Source organism: Bombus pascuorum, chromosome 13 (genome assembly GCF_905332965.1).
Source record: "Bombus pascuorum chromosome 13, iyBomPasc1.1, whole genome shotgun sequence".
NCBI lineage: Eukaryota > Metazoa > Arthropoda > Insecta > Hymenoptera > Apidae > Bombus > Bombus pascuorum.
Genome location: NC_083500.1, coordinates 11,128,015 through 11,151,787, shown reverse-complemented (window position 1 = coordinate 11,151,787; position 23,773 = coordinate 11,128,015). Strand labels below are relative to the sequence as shown.

Sequence of the window (23,773 nt, the reverse complement as noted above, 5' to 3'; positions counted from 1 at the left end):
AGCGGCAAGTAGCGAGAAAGAGAGACTGGATGCGTGGCATCATAGCGGAAAAGAGAGAAACGGTCAAAGAAAGACGAAAGGCTCTGCTAGCGATGGGGTTAACTTATTATAGTTAGTCGTCTTATATAGTTTTCGAGCTTTTCGGCGCCAAGCTTGCGTCGCTCGATAGAGGTTAGGATTCGCGCATGTGGTTGCTTCGCCCGAGAAGCACCGATCGATTGTTTGGTAATGTTGCTTGTGGAATGTGGTATTTTTAACGCGTTAAACGCAGAGCTAATTTTGCTCTACTTTGCATCTAGACGGCGTGTAAATATAGGAAATGCGTCTATGCATAAACAATAAGAAGTTTAGCGTTGTTGCCCAGGGGCCGTTGCCGTAGATCGAATAATTTTTTTGGTTTCTTTAAATCGTTGATTAAACAATAGCGGCTTCGATTTTGGACCAAAGTAAGTTTTAAGTATAGAGATGGTAAAACGTATTGTTTTAATTGAGTTTAAAAAACAGCCTATATCGTACATATATATAATTATAGTTGAATTCCCAGTAACACATCGATAGGAGGATGGAATGAAAAGAGAAATAAACGGTACGATGAATGGTGTAGGATGGTGTGGAAAGAGTACGCGAGGATATTGATCCCATCGCTAAGGCGTACTCTTCTCCCAAGTTTGAATGCATCTTGAAGAAAAGATGCCAGTTCCCCCAAGTCTCGAGCCTGTCCTCTCTCGGGCCTCGGCCCTGGATATTCCGTCCTCGGCTGCTTCTTTCGTTCCGTCCTTCTCCGGCTGTGTCCCTCTGTCTTTCTCTTTTTTTCTCTCTATTCCCGCGCGAATGCGACCCTTTTGGCGTAGTGGCTACCGGTGTTACGCTCGTAGGGCCCCCAGGCGGTCCACGAATGGATTCACGAAGAGCTACGAGGACTCCCGAGGGTGTACGATCGTGCGCACGAGCAGATGTGCTACTGTCCTTCGATACTCTGGATGATGCCCCGCGGTGCTGCGAATCGACTATACCGTTCGCTCTTTCGCACGAGCGCGCGAAAGAAATAGGATGGCCGAGGAACGCAGAATATTATCGTTACATAGCGATCGACGTGGCTCGCCATTCGCATTTTTAGCCTTTCTCCATTATGCTCGTATGCGACTGTCGCGTGCTTTTTGTTTCAAAACGCGTACATATCATATGCCCGTCAAGTTCAAGTTCGTCGAGGACAAACGAACCAAGTATGTACATGCTTGCTAGTTCTTTATTTCTTTTACCGTGACGCTTCGTATTGTAATACATATTTATCTACATACATATGAATCTAAGTAGATGCGTTATGAATATAAATATATGTATATATATATATATATATCTTTTTTAATCTTGTTCTTTTCGTTAGTTATTTTGTTGCTCGGTCACGGTTTCGTTAAAGGAGAACGAACAGAAGATTTTGCGTGAAATTCTCATACGCGGACGTGGACGCGGACACGCTGGGAAGGGTTCAGCTCGGAAATACCGTAGAAGAAAATAGAGAGCGCGGTAAGGAGCGCGACCGGCCTTACGGCGTTGTTGCTCGCCATTTGCCGACGCAGCTTTTCACATTCCTTAGGCTCTCTTCCAGGGGCAAACAATGTTAACGACCACGCGAAGAGATCGAGATTCCATCTCTACCGAGCGATACATAAATAGGCCGACGCTTTTACCCGGCGACCAGATATATACGTACCCGCGTTATTATTCCTTTTTGTAACCGACTATTTTTAGACGCCCGCCGGAATTTCACGCTTCTCTTTTTCTTTCTTTTTGATGTTTCTCCCTTTACCTCATCCTTTTTTCCCCCCTCCTCCATCTACCTTCTCGACCGCCTCTGTCGTTTGCTGTATGTCGATAATCGTATTCGAGGTTGAATAATCACGTTTCACGAGGTAAAAGATAATATAGGAAGGCTATACTTCTATTTCCATTTTTTTAAGTTCACATATTCCACAACCTATAAAGGAATTGTTTGAAAATTCAGTATGTAGCATTTCTAGCATGTGAAATGAAGAGAATCATGGTTACTGTTACACAGCCGATAATTTACGTTTCAAATAGATTCATTAAACAAGTAACTATTAGTGCTGCACAGAATATTAAAAAGAGAGATCTTGTATTCTTGTCGTTCAAAGTATTTAAATCTTAGTTATCTGCCACATCATCAAGTTCTCTGAATATTCACGCTATATAAGTCTTTGTCAAGTAAGAAATCAATCATTTTAACACTTGTGTCGACGAATTTTTCTTGTTACTCAACGATTCTTCTATTTATGACACAAGTAGAACATTTGTCGCATTAAATATTTAAAAAAATAAGAGGAAATATAACAAAGTTGTTCTCTTTCTTTTCATTCTTCGTAATACTTTTATGTCAAGCTATGGCAAAAGTAAATTCGGAAAGTTTTCAATGTAAGAAAAAATCAAATAATTATCTTTGCAACTGTAGAAATTACCCAATAGAAAAGTAAAAAATCCACAACTCTTTCGAAAAAATATTTATAACAACAGCTTTAAATTATCAACAAAATTCATGGCTTTTGATTGTGTTTTAATAAAATCATTTTGATAACGGAAGATATTCAACTGTCTTTTCCGCGATGATCTATCTCTTACCATTCTATGAAAAATGTAAATTATCGATCACATGTAGCAATCGTCACAAATTTTCTGGAATTTTCATTGCACTTAACTCGCTTTTTCTTCCGAGGATGCGTACGTGCCTTGGACCATACGAACCGGCTTGAATCACGAAACGATCGTCTCTTATCAACGCAGGAATGCATGAAGGCTGATTATCAAAGACTTATCATTGCCTGATAACCAACAGCTAAATGACGTACCCCAGATTCAGATCTGACTACTGTTTGTCGTCGAGTTCGCGAAAAAAAATCGTCGCAATTCTACAAGCATATGATTATCTATCATAGCTTTCTTTCATTGAAAAATAATTGAAAATCATTTAATTAGCAACATTTCCCTACCTATATAGATATAAACATATTTTTAATTGGCGTTCTAGTAATACGTGTTACATTTCGATCGGTTATTATTATAATCTTCTTATCTCGAAGTATTATCTAAATGGTTAATCGAGTGCGTCGATGTTATCCCTTTCTGGGATCGAATTTTTTTTAATTCGTTTAAGTGTATGAACGTTGCAAGGACTTTCCGCGATCTTCAAGATCGTTTCTTATCGCGTCGAATGATTCACAAAAGCGACGAGAGTTATAAATATTCAGGTGAGACGTCACCTGGGAATTGTCGCGACGAAAATTACATTTCCTCTTGAACGATGGCAGAAAATCGACGACAGTACGAATCGTTGTAACGATCGCGTAACGGGTTGACCCATGAGCTCGTTCTTTTTTATCTGGTCAAGTTTAATTGGCTGATACGTCGATTTCCCTGAAATCTCAATATAACGCTCGACATTCATCCAAAGGGAATGCACGAGCATCAGATGCCGATTTCTCCGAAAGGGAGAGCTCTCCGTAAAGCGATATGCATACCGAATACGTTCGTCAGGATTTCTAACTTCTTCTCCACGGTGCTCTTCTTGGAAGGGCGACACAAAAATGTGAATGTACCGTAGCCCTTTTCAAATGTGCACAACGCATTCTTTTTCCCTTCTTTCTCCTCTCTCCACTTTCTTTTTTGTTTTAACACTTCTAGAAAATTTCGGATCTTTTGCTCTTATAATTACTGAAAACAATTTACTTCGTAATAGGAGGTAGAAACATTATTTCATATAGCTATTCATGTTATATACGTATAATTTATTAGAATATTTGTTTAACATTTTCGTACATTTCATTGTTTGAAGTTTGAACTACTTAGAGAGAATATTTTATGATCATTTTCCTCTTAATTTGTTTAGTGTTTTCCAATTACATCACACTATTGTTAAGTTGCTAGGAAGATATGCGTATCATTAAACTATATCAGGCTATAATAGGTTAGATAGCAATTATATCAGTATCAAAGATGTTGACGCATAAAAGCGATTAAAAATGATAACAAATTAAATATTACGAGCGTGTAAAAATATTGCGAGTGAACATGATTTCTTTTAATAGAACCGTTAAGGTTATGGAAAATTATTAGTCATAGAGGTTTCTTTGGAATTTTCACACATTGATTCTATTATAAGATAATGTAGAAATAATTAATGGGAATTAAGTGTTTTTTAACTTATGTATTTCGAGAATAGATTAATGTTATTTTATTGATTAACCTGGTTGCGGGAAGAAAGATAACTATGACAAAGAAATAGAACGTTTTCATTGTCTGTAAAAAATGGCATAGAGATAGTAACATGGGTCTAATCGATACACGGCATCGTTTTACCGAACGACTGCTAGCGGTGATCAATAGTTAGTTTCGTGTTGCACAACATAATTGATAACAATTCTCTTCAATGAGTGTCAAAAGATCGCGATAACTTTTCAATGGGTTAAGACTGTCAAGATTCTATTACTTACGTTTTTGCATTTATGCCGAAAATATTTTTGATATACATTATACAATTGAAATTCTTTCTTTTCCTTTACTGGCGAAAAAACATCAAGAAACCGATCAATTATTTGTTCATAGTCTTACGTACGAACTGTACAATATTCAACTGATAGATTCAGCAAAACATTCATCTTATTGATAGTAAAGAAAAATTGTTTGTAGAAACGTACGTTTCTTATTTTTACATCAAAGAATACTCTATTCCGAGACAACTTGGACCGCCAAATTCTCAAACTTGAATTTCGCGGGCTTTCCTTTTGATACGAAAACGCCAGAGAGAAAGAGCATCCTCCGTATGCGTTTCGCGCGAAGAGATAGGATTGCTGGAAAGTTAAGAGCTTTTGCTCGGTCCGCGCAGACACCTTCGTTCGCTGAACGGGGCATCGAGTTATCGGTATGTACACCACGATAATGGCATCGCATTCCATTCATATCAGCATCGCTCGTTCGCCACCGCAGCCTACCCGCTCTCTTGCCTCCCACTCCCTTCCCTTCTTCCCTGGCGGTGGGACGTTCGTATGCGCAGGCTCGTTCCATCGCGCCAGGCGCATCGTCGCGTCGCAAACCAAGACGCGACCCGAACACGCGCACGATGTGAACGCACCTTTACGCGGCCGATCGTCATGCTGGCTTCACCTGGTGCGCATTCCTTCTGCAACTGTTGGAAAACGGCTCCCCGAGGAAACTTATCTCGAGAGAGAGAGAAAGAGAGAGAGAGAGCGTGCAGCTTGTTCGCGATCACGCCGATTCCACCGGCAGTGGGGGCTTTTTTCTATTTTATAATTAGATTTTTAGGCTTCGGTGGCGCGACTGACGTGTATGCACGTTATGATCTTCGGCGGACGGTTTTAGCGGCAATAAGATTTGAAAATACCCTAGTCATACAGGTTTTGTGATAAAGATCAATGATGAAAAAGTTAAAAATATTGTGAAAATTAATGTCGTCTTTCAGGAAGGGCAGAACTTTAGAAATTTGTTCATTATTATTGAGATTTTCATTTAAAGATTCCTTAATGCAGAATCTAGAACGATATTCCGCGTATTTCACACAGTTTAGATGTTTAGAAGAATGCGTTTTAACGGTCGAATCAAAGAGCTGTGATACTCTTCTTAGTTCTGTGATTCTTTCCGAGAAGTATCCTGTTAGGAGATAATTCTTAAGAGTAATTCGTTGTTTATTGTTTTATGTGCTCAAGGAATTTAAAGATGTCAGGTTATCGTTGTTTATCGCATTTCTTGTTTTATTACATACTTTAACAAGTTATCTATTTTCACATTATGCAAATTGCAAGCAAAAAATTTTGCTTCGCTCCATCGTTGTAGACAGTTTCGAGTTTTGCAGTAATTTGAATGACAGTTTAATCTAGAAAAATTGTCTCGACGAGAAAAAAATCTTTATACAGTCAACAATAATTATCTCTGTTGTTTCTTCGCTCGAACACGAGGGCTTTTGAATGTGAAGTATCTGTATGCTTGTAACATCTAAATATACGTTCACCGTTTGGTGTATCGAGACGATAAATAGCAAACACAAAATATATCCAAACTTTCTCCACGGAGAATTCTTATATCTTACTGATAAGGTAACGGTGCCAGGTGCCGTTGTACAAACGTGCCCGCCCCCCTATACGCTTCTCTGTGATTTATGCGTGTGTACTTATTAAATTACTATTTATAAACTTATTGAAACTATTAAATTAATAATTGTCACAAACGATATACATAATGTAATACTTATATAATACAAATTATAAATAACGTATCTTTCTATTTATGGTTATAAAATATACGATGATCTCGAAAATGTTGGGAGAATGACCTTGAGAAAATTCCACGTGTATTAAATTAAATCTTTCCTTCGTGTTTTGAGATTTAAATGATCTATTTATATAACTTCTATCTTTATCGAATCCATCAAGTACATTAGATTAGAGATTATTCCATATAGATTCCTTAAATGTTTTTAACTTTTTTTTATTGCCTTAAATACTTATATGTTGATGTCACTAAAGCCTAGTAGGATTCTTCTGGTGTCTAATTTGGTGAGGCTCTACAACACAAAGCAAACCGGAATTATTGTGACAGTATTAATCATTTCGTTATCGTGACATCGAAACAAACACACAAATATGTTTTACATCGCACGGCAGTGCGCACGATTTGATTCTGTATAGGTTTCCTCGATGAGCCACTTCGTTTAATCGCGGAAAATCTCACGATTAAATCATAATAATTGATTGTCTGTTCGAGTGTTAATCGTTCTATGAATTAAAACTGGAGATAAGGAAAGGACTGGCAATTTATCTGTAATTTTTAATTTTTAATTTTTCCCTATTATTATTTAAAGATGAAATTATGCAAGACGAAATTATGGCGTTTTAAATATAACATTTATAAATTACTTGCACACATACGTGTGCATTCGTTCAAACAACTTATACATATTTATGAACTCGTTGAGTTTCAACCGTTTCTTTTTAATACTCCGAGAATGCATTGTTAACACTTGTCGTTTTAATTCATCGAGAATAATTGTCAAGGAGTAAAAAAAAGAAAGCAATGATTCAAAGATCAAAGTTCTTATATATACATATACGCACACATGCATACTATATATAAATGAAAAATAATTTCGAAGTGAGTTATACGTAAAAATTATAAGGCCTAAAAGGATGAAATAAAAGAGGAAGATTTCTCAAGGAATTTATATGATAAAGATTTATTATTTCTAAAAATATTCAGGTTGTCTTACGGTTGCGTAATTTCACAAGGTTTTGTAGTAATTTTTAAATTTAAGATAACTGATTGAATATTTAATATATATATATATGTATACATATAAAGCGATAGTGATGTACGATTTAGTCATATATCAAAAATATGACTTTGAGCACGTGTGAAGTTGCAGATTGTGGCGACTTCTATTGGTGAGATTGCGTACTGCACGTACAGTTGCTGGTTCTATATGAGCTGGTATACAAGTTAATCCCGCGCATAATTCGCACATTCCAAAAAAGATTCTTCGATGGAATTTGAAAGTATTTCTTTCGTTTGATGTTTCGAACAATCTCGATATCGATAACGATTTCTGCAATAGAATGCACAAACGATGATATAAACGTGGATATATACAAGTAGGTATTTTGTTACGAAATCATTACTTAAACCAACTTCAATAATATCTTCATTTATTATAATAGAATTATGTGTGTGTATCTGTATCATATCCATGATGATTGTATAACGAGCAGCAGTTCAACAATTCTTATACGAAAGTAATTAGAATTGTTTTATTAGCCATTAATGTGAAAGCAACTCTTAGCTTTGGAACTCATAGTCAATCTAAATATATGCGCAATTATAATTTCATTTGCGAGATTGACAAGAGGGAGACGAAATAGTCAGGAAGGAGGAATGAAAGATGACGCATTGAAAGTAAGAAAAGAGGAAATTGACGGAAGGAGAGGAATGCCCGAAAGGGTGTAGCGGGTCACGTGTGTATAGTCGGCCCCTTGCATTAGCCGTGGATCCTCCTTTTTCTTTTCTTCCTTCCCTTCTTCTCTCTTTCTCTCGGGAGCCACGTGCGCCCCAAGAAATTCCTCTTTTGTATCCTTCAGCCTTTGTTCGGCAACAGCTGTCCGGCCGAAGAAATGCTTTTCTCCATCGTCAGTCTGCTTACTGCTGATTCTTTTCCCTCTCTGTTCGCTACCACGTCTAAGTATGAATTAAATTATCGATTCTCTGCCTTCTTTTGTCGATTCGTGCGAGGAAGAGATTAAGAATCACGATTTAACGTGAGAACGTCAACTAACCATTTAAATTGTGTCAATATTTTCTTCGTAATCGTTAATTTGTAAATTGTCTGTTTTGAGAGACAGACTATTACTTTTTATTATAAATATGTAATTGTATTTGTCCAAGAAATATTCGAGGAATCCAGTTAAACTTGAAGAGCCCAATTTCATAAATATTTTAATTTTAGGTATTTCCAACCAGCCCTCAAAGACTATTTCTCTTTTATCAATTTTCAAGTAACATTTCACAAGCATTAACTTGCTATTATTAAGGTAGCAAGGATTAAAAGGAAGACAGAATGAAATTTACTAAATGTTATGAAAATGCGGTTTTTTCAGGAAGAGAGAAAGAAAGAGAGAGAGAGAGAGAGAGAGAAGTTGTCACAAATTCCATTTCCTTCCATGGAATGCGGCTCACCATTCCCCTCTACATCATTCCATTCCGACGGCAATGTTTAAAAGTACATCGAATCATGATTCTCTCTACCCCCATAATTTCCTCATAAATCATCTCGAAAATTCCCGAAGGAAACGGTTCTGCATCCGTGCCCTTAACATTCGCCGGAAGACGTTGCTTTCGAAATTTGCCGCGGTTGCGTATTCAGAAGAAAATGCCACGAATGCGTCCAATTACAAAACACCGCGAGCATTCCTGAACAGATCCGTACGCATAGTGGCCCGACACTGGCTCCGCGCGGCTCTCTGCTATCTATCCCTCTTTCTTCGTTCCTCCTCCGATGGTATGAGCGGCGGAGAGTAGTTGGCGTACTATAAAAGGGGGCCCTTCGCTCGGAGCGGGGCCCCGCGGATCGGCGTGCAGCGTTCAGATAAATATGCGGGAGGGGCCGGAATTCCTCACTCGGCTGCATTCCAATCGCTCTTCCTCCTCCGCCATCTCACCACTACCACACACACAAACACCTCCCCGTCATCGTTATTTGCAGCCTCCGTCGCACACTACCTCTGTCCCGGCCACGCAGCAACAGAACAACCTAGCGATCCCAGTATGTAATACCAACGAATACCAGTACCGCCGGTGACAATAACAATAACCACGCGTGTCCATAATAAGCTTCCGAATACTCTGACAATGAGTGTATATACGAAAGGGTTGAGGTTAGCTTGGATTAGGTTAGATTAGATGCTTCTTCGTCACTTTTGTAATCTGCTTTGTTTCCTTACGGCTGAAGTGGAGCGATATTTTTGGTAATAAGGATGTCCCGCTATTATTAACAACAGGGATTGTATTTATATCTCACGGTGAATTTGCTTAGCATCTTGCAACATCGTAGGGCAAAATTTATTATTTAAATTCGTAAATGAATTTTTATGACAAAGAATAAATTCAAAATTGATATATGTATATATATACCCGATGCAAAGCTACAGTATTGACAACAATTCGTCAATTCGCATGCAAGTATGCGTTACTGCTGTTCGTCGTTTATGGACTGTCTTTATTTTCTTCCTTCTCTCATAATTTTTCCGTCCCTTTCTCGTGTACTAAAAAGGTAGATTCTTTTCTGGCTTTTACAGCACCTATAAACGTGTGTATATGTACTCGAGTACCTACGTAGAACTCACGAGTACGTGCAAACGGTTTCGCAGGAATTATTATTGTAGGTGGTGGATCTTCCATTAAAATGCATATACAGGACCTCTAATACGAAGGCTGACCCTTTTGGCCGAAGATATCGCTCCTTTTGCCGCGCTGGCATTCCTTACCAATATTTCTCGAAGAGGAATTCCTTAATGATACACGAGTGCTGCGTGCTTCGTGCTTGCTGCTTCGTTCTTCGCTCCCTTCTGTTGGTACACGTGCGTGATTTGCGGCCTAGAGTCAGGTCTCGATGGAGAAAGTGTTTATTCGGTTTCCTGTCATACTCGTCTGGGATTTTTTCTCCATCGCTAAAATTGTTCAGACGTATGACAAATCGCGTACAAGGTCACGTTGTACTTTCAAGCTATTTTAAAGATGCATAACACATTGTGTAACATATAGACCACCTGTCTGGTCCTATAAGAGCAATCCAACGTGTTTTAGAGCGGCGTTTTTAAATGACATTATAAATCTGATCTTTTTATTGTATATTTATATTTAGAAACATCAATGTTTATGTTTGCATATCCAGATTGTTCGTGCTATTATTTTCTGCAATAAAACTGGCAATGAAAACTTTTTTCTAAATGGTAGGTCTTTGAAAAGATAAGAGACAGAGTTTTAAGACCCTTTTCCATACTTAATCGTACTACCGTGGCATCAACAAATTAAAAATATTTTTCATGGATTTTCCGTAATAGCAAAACGTATTCAACGTATCAAAGAAAAAAGTATCATAGAAAGCATTGAAAAGAACTCTGTTCGCAAATTCAGAAAGTCCACATAGCATCTTACAACAGTCCTATGTAAATGAAGGAGGTGACCTCCGCTCATAAAAGGACGTTAACGGAGAATAATGTATCCCCCCGACCCATAATATCTGAATAACGTAACACATGTCAGTCGAGAGACATTCCAATTGACTTATGGAACGTCTCTAACCGGAATTCGTTCGGAACGAAAGAAGATTCCCGCGTCGCGTCGCGACGGACATGTCCAGCGGAGCGTGGCGTAAAAAGTCAGCTAAAGCGGAAGAGATTTCGGGATGTGCCATGCCGGGAGGACGAAGAGGAAGCGACTCGAGAGATCTTTCGAGGGAGAAAAAGGAATGATAGATACGTAAGGGAGATGCAAGCATCGAGGTAAGAAGAGCTGCGCCTCGTGGAGGTGGAGAACGAACGATGGAGGAGGAGGAGGTGGAGGTGGAGGAGGGGAAAAATAAGAGGCTCTTTCCGCGAGGCGAGCGAACCGGCTCGTACTCGATAGCATCTGCGGAGCCTCCGACAATAATAGTGTGGACCGAGAAATATGCGCGCGGGGCCCGAGCCCTGTGAATCCTTCGGCGGTTTTGGGGTGGTGAGGTGGTGTACGGAGGCAAAGCTCGCCTGGTGGGGCGAAATTCTCCGATGCGTAGTGATGGGATCGATCCGATGCTTGTAATTCCCGAACAACTCGTCCTTTTGATCTTCCCTTTGCTCACCATTCGCGTGTCGCTACTTTTATGAAAAATTCAGAAATTTTCGTAATGCAGAATGACCACGTTTTAGAGAGACGATATTTTCGTGCGAATTGGTCCCACGAATATAGAATAGAAAAATATGTCCTAAAACACGAACTTTCTAATTACTTTACAGAAAGATAGTCGATTCCGTTTCTTGCGGAGGTTTCTTTTTTTAAAAATGCTTGCTTTTATACAAATACGTAAGTTATCGTTTTAATGGAAACTACACGAGAAAGAAGAAAAATAGTTTGCAAAAAAACTTGGAATAATTACCTGGAATTCGTAAAATGTGCATAATTTGGACGAATATAAAATTGAGTTAATGTTATGAAAGTATAATAGGCATGGATTATCGATCAGCGATGTTAATGAAATAAATCGATAAGATGTGCAAAGGCAGGAGAATTGGTCCCATCACTACTGGTACGGAACGGGCCTTCTGACGGAGAGGGGACATACACCAAGGTCCACCGGGCCTGTTCTTAGATGATCAGAGACACGGCTGATGGGCCAGTAGTGGCCCCAGAAATTCCAACAAGGACGAGGCATAATGCGCGACTCAAGGTCGGTTCTACTACCGACCAGAGAGTCCGAGATGGGACCACGTTCAGCAGGGTCGTACTGTGACCTCGTCAGGCCTTCCTTCCCCTCCTCTCCCGGTTCTCGGGCCCCTACTCCATCCCTGCTGTCGTCCCTTACAGGCTGGGCTCCGCCAGCGACAGGATCGTGCGCTCGCCCCGCGGCGCCCTGCATATCAGGCCCCTGCATACCACCATGACATTCCGCATCGCTGAAAAAAATGTACGTCCTCCGGGGGTCGATGACGAATACTACGGTGAAATTCGAGACGCGACCTCGTCGACGCTTCGTCGTTCGGCTATTCGACAAAACTATTCCCTCGAGTATACTAGTTGTGTACGCGCGTGGAAACGAAATTAACGGTTCTTCTTCTTCGAACGTCGATCGATGTTTTTCTCCTCTGTAATGGATATTTTGATCGATGGAAAATATCTAACGAGGAAATATAGGTCAAGAAAATTTCTATCAACGAAAGAATTTTTAGTTCGATGGAACTTTCGAGTGGAAGAGACGAAGGATCATTGAAGATGAGAAGGCCTAGGGAAGGAGCAAAATTTCGACACGCGATATCGTAAATATTCATGGTGCGTGAGCGAACGCAGCACGTGTGTGTACGTTCTAGTATCAATTAGATTCACCAGGAACGAATACCGCATGAAATGCATGGTATCTGAAAGGAAGAGGCAAAGTGGGGGATGCGGAGAACGAAGAAGGTAGAAATTGTTGGGTAGCGAAAAGAAGAAAGAAATAGAGGGAGGATAGGAAAAGCAGATTGGGAGTGGGGGGCGCAAGGGCTCGATTGCGACGGTCCTGCCGGGCCTCATCCTGAGGCCCGCCTTTTTACACCGGCTAAGAAAGAGCCGCTTGAGGCCACCGTGGTTGAAGCGAGATAAATGAAAAGACTATGGAAGGAGCAGACGGAAAGTGAGGAGAGGAGGAACGCCTATACGGAGATTGAGAGAGGTAGGCTCCGCGCGTGTATGTGTGCTCGAGTGAGAAAGAGGTAGAGATCGAAGGATTAAACGGAAGAAGAGAAAGAGAAGAAGAGAAATAAAAGAGTAAAAAGGAAGGATGTTGGATAGGATGGTAGGGAGAAGGGTGGTAGGTAAAAGCAGGATGGAAACGAGAAGGGAAGGAGAGAATCGACCGGGTGGTGCAAGAAGCGAAGGAAGAGAAGGCAAAAAGGAGGAAAAAAGGTGGGATCCCTTAAAAATTGAGACCCACAGAGGTGGGGATCGGAATTTCGGGCCCCGTAAACCGGCCAGTCTCGAGGAGGCCTTCGCGAAGATGAGGTGAAGAGAAGAGGAGATAGACATCCGACGGGATAGAAGAAGAAGAAGGAGAACGAGAACGAGAAGGAGAAGAAGAAGAAGAGGAAGGCGAGGGCGAAGAGGAAAACGACGAGGAAGAAAAAGGCGGAGAAGAAGGAAAGGAAGAAGAGTATATAGGAGAGGAAAGAAAGAGACGGCAACGATCACGACGATCACGACGACCACGACGACGAAGAAGACGAAGAAGAAGAAGAAGAAGAAGAGGAACCGTGCCTAGTCTACTGTGTACCCGGCATGGACCGTCAGTACACACTCTGCGTACTCGTACCGGCGCACCAGTACCGCACCTACGTAAACAATTACCATCAGCAGGCGCATCAACAGCGACTGCAACAACACCAACGTCAGCAATATTCCGAGCAGCAACGTTCCTGCAAACAGCCTTATCAACAGGAGCAAATTTACGAAAACGTCGTGTCCCAATATCGAATGAGAATGTGCTACCACAACGACTACGAGAACGACGAGCAGATACAGAGATTCTACTGGGAGCAGTGCTACAGACGTGATGACACCGACGCCACCGCATACTATTACTGTGAATACGTAAGGACTCTTCCAGGATTCTCGCGTATCTCGTGCGTTACTCCGATCTCTTGGAATCCGTTGAAGTGAAATTCCACGTCCGGCGTATCATCGTCAACAACTTTGTCATCGATCAGTGTTTTCCTTTTCATACCTCTGCTATCTAATATCTCATATTTCGTTCAAATATCTCTCTGTCTCTCCGATCTCACGTGTCTCTAATATCAAGATACGATCCGCTGATAACATCGAATAGGAATTTCGAATCATTCACTGTTTCTTTCTTTCGCATTTACATGTCGACTAAGAGAAAGAGAGAGAGAGAGAGAGGCCTCGAAAACGAACGGTAATTGGAAGTACCGGAGCTCGCTTCGAGAACTCTTTTCGAGAATAGCAAAAGTGCGAAATTCCATAGAAACGCGACACGAGAGAGAAACGGAACGAGAAACGTTGCCGTGAATTCCGAATGTTTCTCTCGCTACCGATCGACTATGTTCTTTTATTTCCTTCTGTTTTACGACGTTGAACCTGCGGAACAATCCGAATTGCACGATCGTCCGGCACTCTTAGCACTACGTAAATCATGTGTAATGGTATTTCCTTGTTTGAAAATCGAAAGAATGCTGCCGCAGGCAGTTGCGTGGCTTCTATCGGATTTCGATGCGTGATCGAGCTAAAAACGTGAAACGACGTGCTATTCCCAACGTTACTTTTAACCGCAGAATTCTTTCTGTTAAGTGTTGCTTAAGTGCTATACGCGCATTCGCAATTTAATTTACTCGAGAATCTGCATCGATTATTCGATTGTTTGCTTGTATTATTAAAATCGACTGTACGTTTAAAATAGACTCAATGATCGAAAGTCGAAATAATCGAAAGATCAAACGAATACTTTAATGCGAATGCGGTTGGATCTTTGGATCTCGTGACTTTTATAAGTTTATGATATGAATTTTTTTCTTTATTATTTCGAAAGAACGATGGATCTTAATTTTAACAATGTCGTTTGCAACTGTGTTACAGGCGAAAAAGGAGATCTACGATGTGAAGCAACAGAGGTTATGTCTGGCCCAGGATGAGTACAATCACCTCAACAACGCTTTAACGACGCTCGGTGCTTCACGTACAAGTTGTGAGTACATATTAATATTTATATATTTTCTGAAAATTTTTTATATTCAGAGTATTCCTCAAAGTATAGTTTAGCGTGGAAAGTAATGATTTACTTGGAACTTATGACGCGCTAATCGTTCATTTTGTTATCTGTGGTACACGATATCCTCAAATAAATTTATTTTATAATAAAAGTATTTTTATCTACACAGATCGAGCATATTAAGCATATTTTGTGCATATTATTCCTTTACAATTAAATCATTCTTCCAACTAGAATACAGTAGAATTTTGCTACCACAGTGATTTAGAGGATATTTCTTATTTTTCGAAAAATTTGCCAATGTCGTCTTCAATTGTTTGTAGAATACAAAGTCAAATAAACGCAACAATATTTTTTATACTCCTTGATTCAGAGTTCATTGTTATTTTCCACATATAGGGTTAATAAAGAATACATCGAACGAAAAGGTAATGATTGATCATCTATCTCGTCTACAGTGTGCTCCAGTTCAAGTTCATTGAGTACCAAGTACGATCCGGATCTTTTGAAATCCGATGTCGCGCTCGCGAGGAGTCGAGTTTCCCGGCTGAAACGAGAGCTCGAACAGATCCGCGCTGAAATGAACTGTACACAACGAGGAGTGGACACTCTTGCAAGGTATGTTGTTACTGTCTTCCTTCGAGATTTACATCAGACATCTAGTGGAACTCGTAGAAACATGAATTTACATAAATATGATTTATGGTTTTATCGTAACAGAACGAATAATCTATTAAAGACACGAGTTTCAATGTTTCCTGTTATTTTTGATATAGCGTCGAACAGAAATTGAGCGGACATCATGGCGGTTGTTACAACATCACCGAGGCCCAGGCGATCATGACGGAGCTTCGAAACATTCAGAAATCGTTGAGTTCGGGCGAGAAGGAGAAAGCGGAGTTGATGCAGTCTCTGGCTCAATTGAAGGACGAATTGACGAGACTGCAGCTCTGCGAAGGTAGTCCCGAGGCCAGCACTCTTAGCTTACCTCAGGAGAAGCTTAGTACAGCGTCTCAGACCGATCTCTCCGGCGAATTGGTACCGATCGGTACTCGTCTGGCCGAGATGGCACGGATGAGGTTGCAGTACGACGAAGCAAGGAAAAGGATACAGCATATACAACAACAATTGGCGGATCTCGAGGAAAAAGTAACTCCTGGTCAGACAGAAAGCGACAAGGATAAGTTGTTGCTGTTCCAAGAGAAAGAACAGTTGCTTCGAGAGTTAAGGAGTATCACTCCGCGTACCAGAACGCAACAAGATATGAAGAAGATCCAGAGTGAGATCCGTCGCCTCGAGCAGGATCTAAACAACGCGCTTGAATTGTCGAACAAGACGATTACAGATCGCGTGCGACTGCACGAAGAGAAGCAACTGCTGTTGCAACAGTTGAGGGACGCTTTACGCTCGATGGCGATGCTCGAGGGTCAATTGAAGACTCTCAGTGCGAGCACGCTCTCGGTGAGCAGCAGTTCCAGTCTTGGAAGCCTTAGCACGACCAGTAGCAAGGGTTCGCTTAGCTCTGGACTGAGCTTCACTGATATTTACGGTGGTCCTCAGTGTCTGGGTCCTGTCAGCTCTCAACAGGAGCGACCAGTCGACATGGTCGATCTACATAGACGCGTAGAAAGATTGCTCAGAGGATCGGAGCAGAATAATCTCGTCAGTACGCCTTCTCCGGGTCGATCACAGCCGAGTTTGTCGCCAAGATCGAGTCTCTCCAGCGTCAGTCCACCGGTCTCACCGCTTTATGAGAATGCCCCGATGGGCCCACCACCTGCGTATGAACACGTAGAGATGCAGAGAAGACAACATCAGAGACCTACAACCTCATCGAATGCTCACTTAGACGGAAATCAGCTAGAGGACCGTTTGGCGGAGCTTAGGCTTACTCAGCAACAAACGTCGTCCCACGAACAATCCTGTGTTGCTCCTCAGGATCGTCTTAAGTTGGTCGGTGGCCCACATCCTCCTGTCGAATTGCAATCTGGAAATATGTCCCAAGGAAGCGGTCTTGGCAGGCCTGTATGCGTTATGCAGCATCAAATGTCTCCGCAGGAACCACCGCCTCTTTCGCCTATAAGCGAGACACCTCCTCCTACTGGTATTCGTTCGAGAGCTAGCAGTTCTGGTACGAACACCAGGTCCGTCTCGGCTGCTGTTTCCGACGAAAGTGTCGCGGGTGATTCGGGAGTATTCGAGGCTTCTAATCGAAGGAAACTGCCTGGAGCGATTGGCGATGTCAATTCGTTGGCGCTTGGGGAGATGAGCCTGGAGACGGCACAGGTGCAAATTAAGCTTAGGTTGGTTTTATGTTTATATAATTCTGTTTCATAGTTTGGAGATCGAAGAGCCATATGAGATATGTAGGCGAAGAATTGGGAAATGTTTGGTTCGTGTTTCCGTGATCTCATTCGTCATCCGTGAGTGAAGTGATAACTTACAGTGACAGTGATTTATGTAACAGACTGGAAGAGTTTTCTCCTTTAAAGGAGTCTAGTCGAAATTAGTTTATATCTCATATGGTTCCTATCTTGTAAAAACAATAACGTAAGTGCTTAACTAAACAATTTATTTGTTTAGATATTCTGTAAGTGACGGTTTGCTCCATGTTGGAATCGAACGTGCCAGAAATTTGGCTGCACTTTTCATACCTAACAACGCGCAAGTGTGAGTATTTATCTAATCGTATAATTTTCCTATTATTCAATTATTTCAATTCAATTACAATGCACGTGACTGCCAGAAGAAATAATTTTGTTATATATTTAATGTTAAGATAATTTATTCGGTAAATCTTTTAAAAACAGTAAAAAATATTATGATATCTTCTATAGAGTATTGGGAGAATGGAAAGAACTGGCATAAGTTATTTTAACTATCTTTTTTATTTAAGAGTTGGAAGTGTTCTTGGATCCTTCCTTTCTCTTTTTAATCATTATGATATTTTTTTTAATCTGAATAAGAATATAATATAAGAATGTAATTTTTTGATTGTAAAGTATCTTTATGTAAATGTAACGACATTTTACAAACAAAAAACGTTTTCAACCGGACATAAATATATGCGATATTTAGAGTCACGTTGACGAGCCCGTTAGGACGAAAATTAAAAATGTTGAATAGTAACAGTTGTTTTTTCCCTGTTTGCGCTTTAGATATATAAAGGCTGCATTGCTTCCGATGCAACCGCCCGTTAATCACATGTGTTGTACGAAACCTGTTGTGGATCTGCGCAAACCAACCTTCGGCGAAACATTCCCGATTGCAGTACCACTCAACAAACTGTACACGAAGACATTGCAAGTCAACGTTTGGTGTACGGGCAACGAGTCTGAGGAGTGCTTGGTACGTGTGTCTTCCGGCTCTTTCTTGTTTCTTTCCTTTGAATATCAAGATGGCAATAAAGTATTGAAATCGTTGAATGCTTGTCTAACGCACGATAAGATTCTCATCAGTTACAAATTTATTGACAATTCAATGGCTTTTATAATGACGTTGAATGCAGCCATAATAAATAAGATATGATCGCTTATACATTTTTTTGTAACGTGATATGCTTTTTAACGAACTTAAGGTTCATTTATCTTTAATATGCTAATATCTTTATTTTGTTTATTTCTACTAAACAAGATACAATAAAAAGTATTGTAAATTATAATAGTTTACTTAAATAGCAGACTCTTTTGATAGAAAAATATTAATATAATGATGTTTGTGTTTATTGTAATATAGGCATTCTCTTGCCTTTGGAGATCAACAATATTAAATTATTCTAATTAAGAGGTTTAGAATATACCAATTATATTCTTATTTCTAGTCATTGTAGTTTTCCAACTGATTAACTTTTTAACCTTTTCATTTCAGGGATCCGCCCAAGTGTCCCTTGCAGACTTTAGTCCAGAATCGCCAAGCGTGAAATGGTACAACATACTTTCCTTTCGCTTCATGCAACCATCCGACAGCCCGAGCACTAGCACCAGCAATAGCAACAGCATTTCCATCAGCGTAGCGAGGCAAGCCAAACACGACAAACAAGAATCAGACTTATCGGTATATCGCGCTGGACAGAATACGAAAGAAGAAAGCAGTGACGAGAGCACGATTATCAGCTCTCAAACGTCGACTCTGACGAGAAATCAGGGATGCGATGAACTGCAAACGGCAATCTCGTTAAGGCTGGAGGAGCTAGCTAATTGCTTGGGAAGTCCTGAAGAAGAGGATGAGAACGGTGGAAGTGAAAGCGGAAGTGAGGACAGTGACGAGGAAGGAATCATTGTAGAATTTACGATGGAAGATAATGTTCTGGAGGATGTGTTAGAACATGAGGTAAATAATACTTTAAAGTACCTTCTGGTATATAATTTTCTATGGATAGTTGCCGTTAAATATTCTCAAAGTATTTGTTGTAAATTGCTTTCTAAATTTATAAAGTTTCATTATAAATAATTATAGGAGGACGAGGAATTAAACGAAGAAGCAAGACAAACTCAGGACAAGGAAACCAACACTGAGTGCGTTTTCATCCCAGAACAAGGAAAACAGAGGAAACTTTCGGCAGCCGGTGTCGTTTCTAGTGTTATACACGATGATAAAAATTCGATCGTAATCAAAAGAAGTCAAACGTTTTCACCCAGTGCTGCGGTCAGCAAAAATCACTATATTTGTCGGGTGAGCATTGCTTTTTTTTTAGAACATTATCTACAATTTTTAGAAATTTGGTCAAGTAGTCTAAAATTTAATTTGATTATTTATTGCAATCGATGTTTCATATTACAGCTGAATCGAAGCGATAGTGATAGTAGCATGCCACTTTATCGCAGAGGCGGACCATTTCAACGAAATTCGGTAGAAAGACGGTCTCTTCGATGGCGAAGACCTTTGTCCGCTCTCAGTTGTAAAACTGCCTCGAAAAAGTCTACCAATTTACCACCTACCGCTAGAACCTCACTGGATCTTGAATTGGATCTTCAAGCACAGCATGCTAGACTGAACAATCTCCAGGACGAGTTGAGTAGATTGCGAGAATTAAAGCAAAGGTTAGAACAAGCGCGAGAAAAGGGAGACACAGACTTTGCAACGTGGTTGTTAGAGGACCACAAGTTCCAGAATCTGATGGCACAAGCCGAAAGTGGAAAGAACGGCAAAAGTGCCGAGGATAAAAGAGTAGAGAAGATGTTGAAGAAAACTTCGAAAGAAATTTATAAACTACGGAAAACAAAAGCTGGGAAAGGGAAACCTGATATTATTTCGTTCAAGTATGTAAAAATTTCTATTCTAAATTGTTAGAAAAAAAAAATCATGCGGAATTTCTAGCGTCTAAATTAAAATTATTCATCTACTTTTTGACCAATTTTTTAAAACATTAACTTATACCATAAAATGATATTCAATAAAAATATACAGTAAATAGTTACATTCACCGGAAATGTTAACTTATAACATTTTTAACATAACTTCAATTTTGCATTTTAGAGAAAAGATGGCTTTCTTCACACGTGTTAATCTCAATGTTCCTGTACTTCCACCCGAAGATTCATTGTGTGAGAATCCATCGTCACCATCACCATCACTTATTCAGCACAGGAGACACGCCTCGGAACCAATTGCCACTGAATACATGGTTACTAAGCTTGGTGCTCAAGGTGTTTCAAATTTGACCATGCGGTCAAATAGTGTTCCTAGCGGGAATGCGTCCGCGGTGAAGACTGACGGTGCCGCGACCAATAACACGACTACGGTCACGAATGTGATCGAGGACGTTCCGGCGAACAGTACAAATAAATCTGTGAACGCGAAAGGTCGATCTACCGAGGCGAACGTGCATTGTCAAGAAAATGGTCAAGGTAGTGAGAGCCTAAAATCAACCGAAGAAAACGATAGTGAAGAGCCAAGGAGGTACGAATACGTCGTCGACAGAGTTCTCGGTGTTGAGGTGTAACGTTTACACCCATATTTTTGCCAATAGACAAATCGTTCGAATCGTTGGATAATTAATGCGTACCAGTCTGGTGACTTTCAAACGGAAACGGAGGGTTGAAAAAAAGAACAAGAGAATGTTGTTGTTTCTTTAATTTTTTCGAATTCCAGGTGCCATGCACGATGAGTAAAGAAAAACTAGATGAAGAACGTTTATCGAAAAACATTTGAACGGCATACATATAATGATGCTAGTGACTAGTATAACTAGTACAACAAATTGAACGATGTTGCTAATATTTGTTATTGTTTTCTTTTTTTAATTATTGGTTATCGACAACGCGATGCCTTGAGAGAGCCATTCTAGAAAGACTTTTGAAATGATAGAAAAAAATGCGCGAAACAAGCGCTTTGTACATATGAGAATCGTAAATTATTTAAATGAGATTTTATGCGAGAATTATTTAATTTCAATCGATTCCATCGGGTTCCTCTCTTGTATCCCGGTTCATTATTTTACGTTATATCGCTTTGCTCATTTCCCCTTGCATATTCCCTCTTTAGAGCATACACGGCCCCACCGAGCAGCTGGACTGCAATATTGAAAATGTAATAAACGAAGAAAAAGAAAGTAAAGGGAAAGAGGAAAAAGCTGTCGCCCTGGTTGGCTGAACTCTGCCTCGATTCCATTACTGCCATTTCGTAACGTGTTCGCAATTATAATTTCGGATACTCTTCCTTTCGGCTACATCGAACGATATAATAAGTAAGTGTCTTTTTATTGTGTTTTTAGCAATGAGTTGAGTTCAGCTATGTTTCGTTTCAATTAGATCAATCTCAATCGGCTCAAAGCGTGTTGTAAAATGTGTTAACGTCGTAAAATTGTTGATCCCTTTATTGATGAAAGAGATATAGCGAGGTCATAAAATTAGTCATAGTTGAAAATACATGATCTTCAAATGTCGAAGCAAAATCTTGAAGAAGAAAGAAGATCTAAGGGGAGAGATAAGGCGCTTGAGCTTTGCCGAAAATGTAAGATGTCAACTTAGAATTAATTCTTCCTTTACAACTGTAGCTTTATTTTTACCAATACAGTGATTATTATGAAATAAAAAACGACGGAGGTTGATACTGCGTAATTTTAATGTATGTCTACTTGATGCTTTAACTTATGACCTCATTATATGACACGGTACATGATATTGATCCAAGCATCTGCATGTACACGTATGTATTTGCGTTAATTCTTTAATATATCCAAATACAGAGTCATTAACATTTTATCGATTGAAAAAATAATTAGGTGTATCAGTAGGACGAATGCAGCGATTACTTGAATTTAACTTTAATATTTCTGTACCATTTTTGCGAGTATATCGAGGAACCTGGTAGAGATTGAATTTTCTTGTGGAGGTTAGTAAATGTCTTCGAAACAACAATCATGTAAATAACTTTGTATATACGCATCGACAATCATGTTTACGCGTCTATAAAGTATAAATATATATAGATACAAATTATATACATATATCCATGTATTTACGAGTGCATGCGTGTGGGTCTATATGTTGCAACATATGTTATGCGTATACATGTATGTATGTATCTATAGTGCGTATAAGACAGAGAAATTTATGCGATAAATTTGTATGGTCCGAGAATGCATATTTTTATAGTAAAATACGTGCACAACTTGTACAACAGCTTTTATTACTTCTTTGACAACACAGAGGAAGAAATGGAAGTAGTCTGTTTGGTAATAGAATTACGTTTTCAAAGTGCAGGACCTATTACGTATGTATGTATTTAATTAACGTATTGCATTAACGTACTGTAAACCAATCATTCGACAAGCTGATGTTATGCCTTCGGTGTTGAAATCAAGTATGACAATGATGTCGATGATAAATGTTAAACGATGCAGCGATGATAGTAACTAAATGCGTTTACGATGGACGGTAGCAAAATAAAAATCAACGATAATGCTGATAATAACGGTATCAATGATAATGGCAATGTAAAGTGGCGACAATGAGTATAATAGAACATGAAATATGAATCATGGTACTGATATCGATAAGAATAGTAATAACGATAATAATAAGTTCGTAATGAAATATACACATACATAAACACGTACATCCTCCGAGAAACAACCACAATATGACTTGTAAGTAATAATAATGATTTAAATGGTAGTGATTCATATGATAACGATTAAAAGGAAAAAAATACAGTATATATATTCTTGCCATATTATTTTGTATCGTAAATTTTGTTTCTCAGACATTTAGTGATTAATATACTTTTTTTTAACTCCTGAACCGTTTTATGTGACTAACTACAGCAGTGGTGCAATAAAATTATTCTACCATAGTCCGAGTAATACGAAGATTCGACATATTTTCAAATTTGTAATCTGATATGACGCAGCTATTTAAATGAAACCAAATTTCCGTAGAAATATTTTATTCACCATTATATGGAATAGTGAAATAACATACATGAATTTTTTATAATTGATATTAACACACTATGTGGTTTATGATTTCCCGCTATCTTAAGTTTTATCGAATTACTAAAATTTTGCCGATGTTGTTTTAGTATATTCATTTTCAAATCCGAAATAACTAAAAAATGCATTATTATTGAACATAAAATATTTCCAATTCTATTCGTAAATGTCTGTCAACTATGTTTCAATCGAAATATGTCATAACTACAAATGTTAATATCATTTGTGGTGTTTAGAACAAATTATGAACTTAGAAGGTTAACTTAAACAGCTCTAATTTATAAATTTACAATATTTCAAATATTATGTTTGCACCT

General features: G+C 39.3%; 1 protein-coding gene across 4 annotated transcripts in view; it reads left to right on the top strand.

Annotated features, from left to right (window-relative positions):
• The window catches only part of LOC132913251 (protein kibra), a 42,481-nt gene extending 19,281 nt beyond the window's left edge, over nucleotides 1-23,200 (top strand). For 3 of the 4 annotated variants that reach the window (XM_060971434.1, XM_060971432.1, XM_060971431.1), the window contains 9 exons: nucleotides 14,890-14,998; nucleotides 15,481-15,640; nucleotides 15,799-17,325; nucleotides 17,606-17,692; nucleotides 18,181-18,370; nucleotides 18,890-19,351; nucleotides 19,478-19,693; nucleotides 19,802-20,280; nucleotides 20,498-23,200. In XM_060971434.1, coding sequence (XP_060827417.1) covers nucleotides 14,890-14,998; nucleotides 15,481-15,640; nucleotides 15,799-17,325; nucleotides 17,606-17,692; nucleotides 18,181-18,370; nucleotides 18,890-19,351; nucleotides 19,478-19,693; nucleotides 19,802-20,280; nucleotides 20,498-20,963 — 3,696 coding nt within the window. In that variant the 3' untranslated portion in view covers nucleotides 20,964-23,200. Of the gene's footprint in view, nucleotides 1-12,325; nucleotides 13,888-14,889; nucleotides 14,999-15,480; nucleotides 15,641-15,798; nucleotides 17,326-17,605; nucleotides 17,693-18,180; nucleotides 18,371-18,889; nucleotides 19,352-19,477; nucleotides 19,694-19,801; nucleotides 20,281-20,497 lie in introns of those variants that run through there. The other variant, XM_060971433.1, reaches the window with a different exon arrangement.
• The last annotated feature ends 573 nt before the right edge of the window (nucleotides 23,201-23,773 follow it).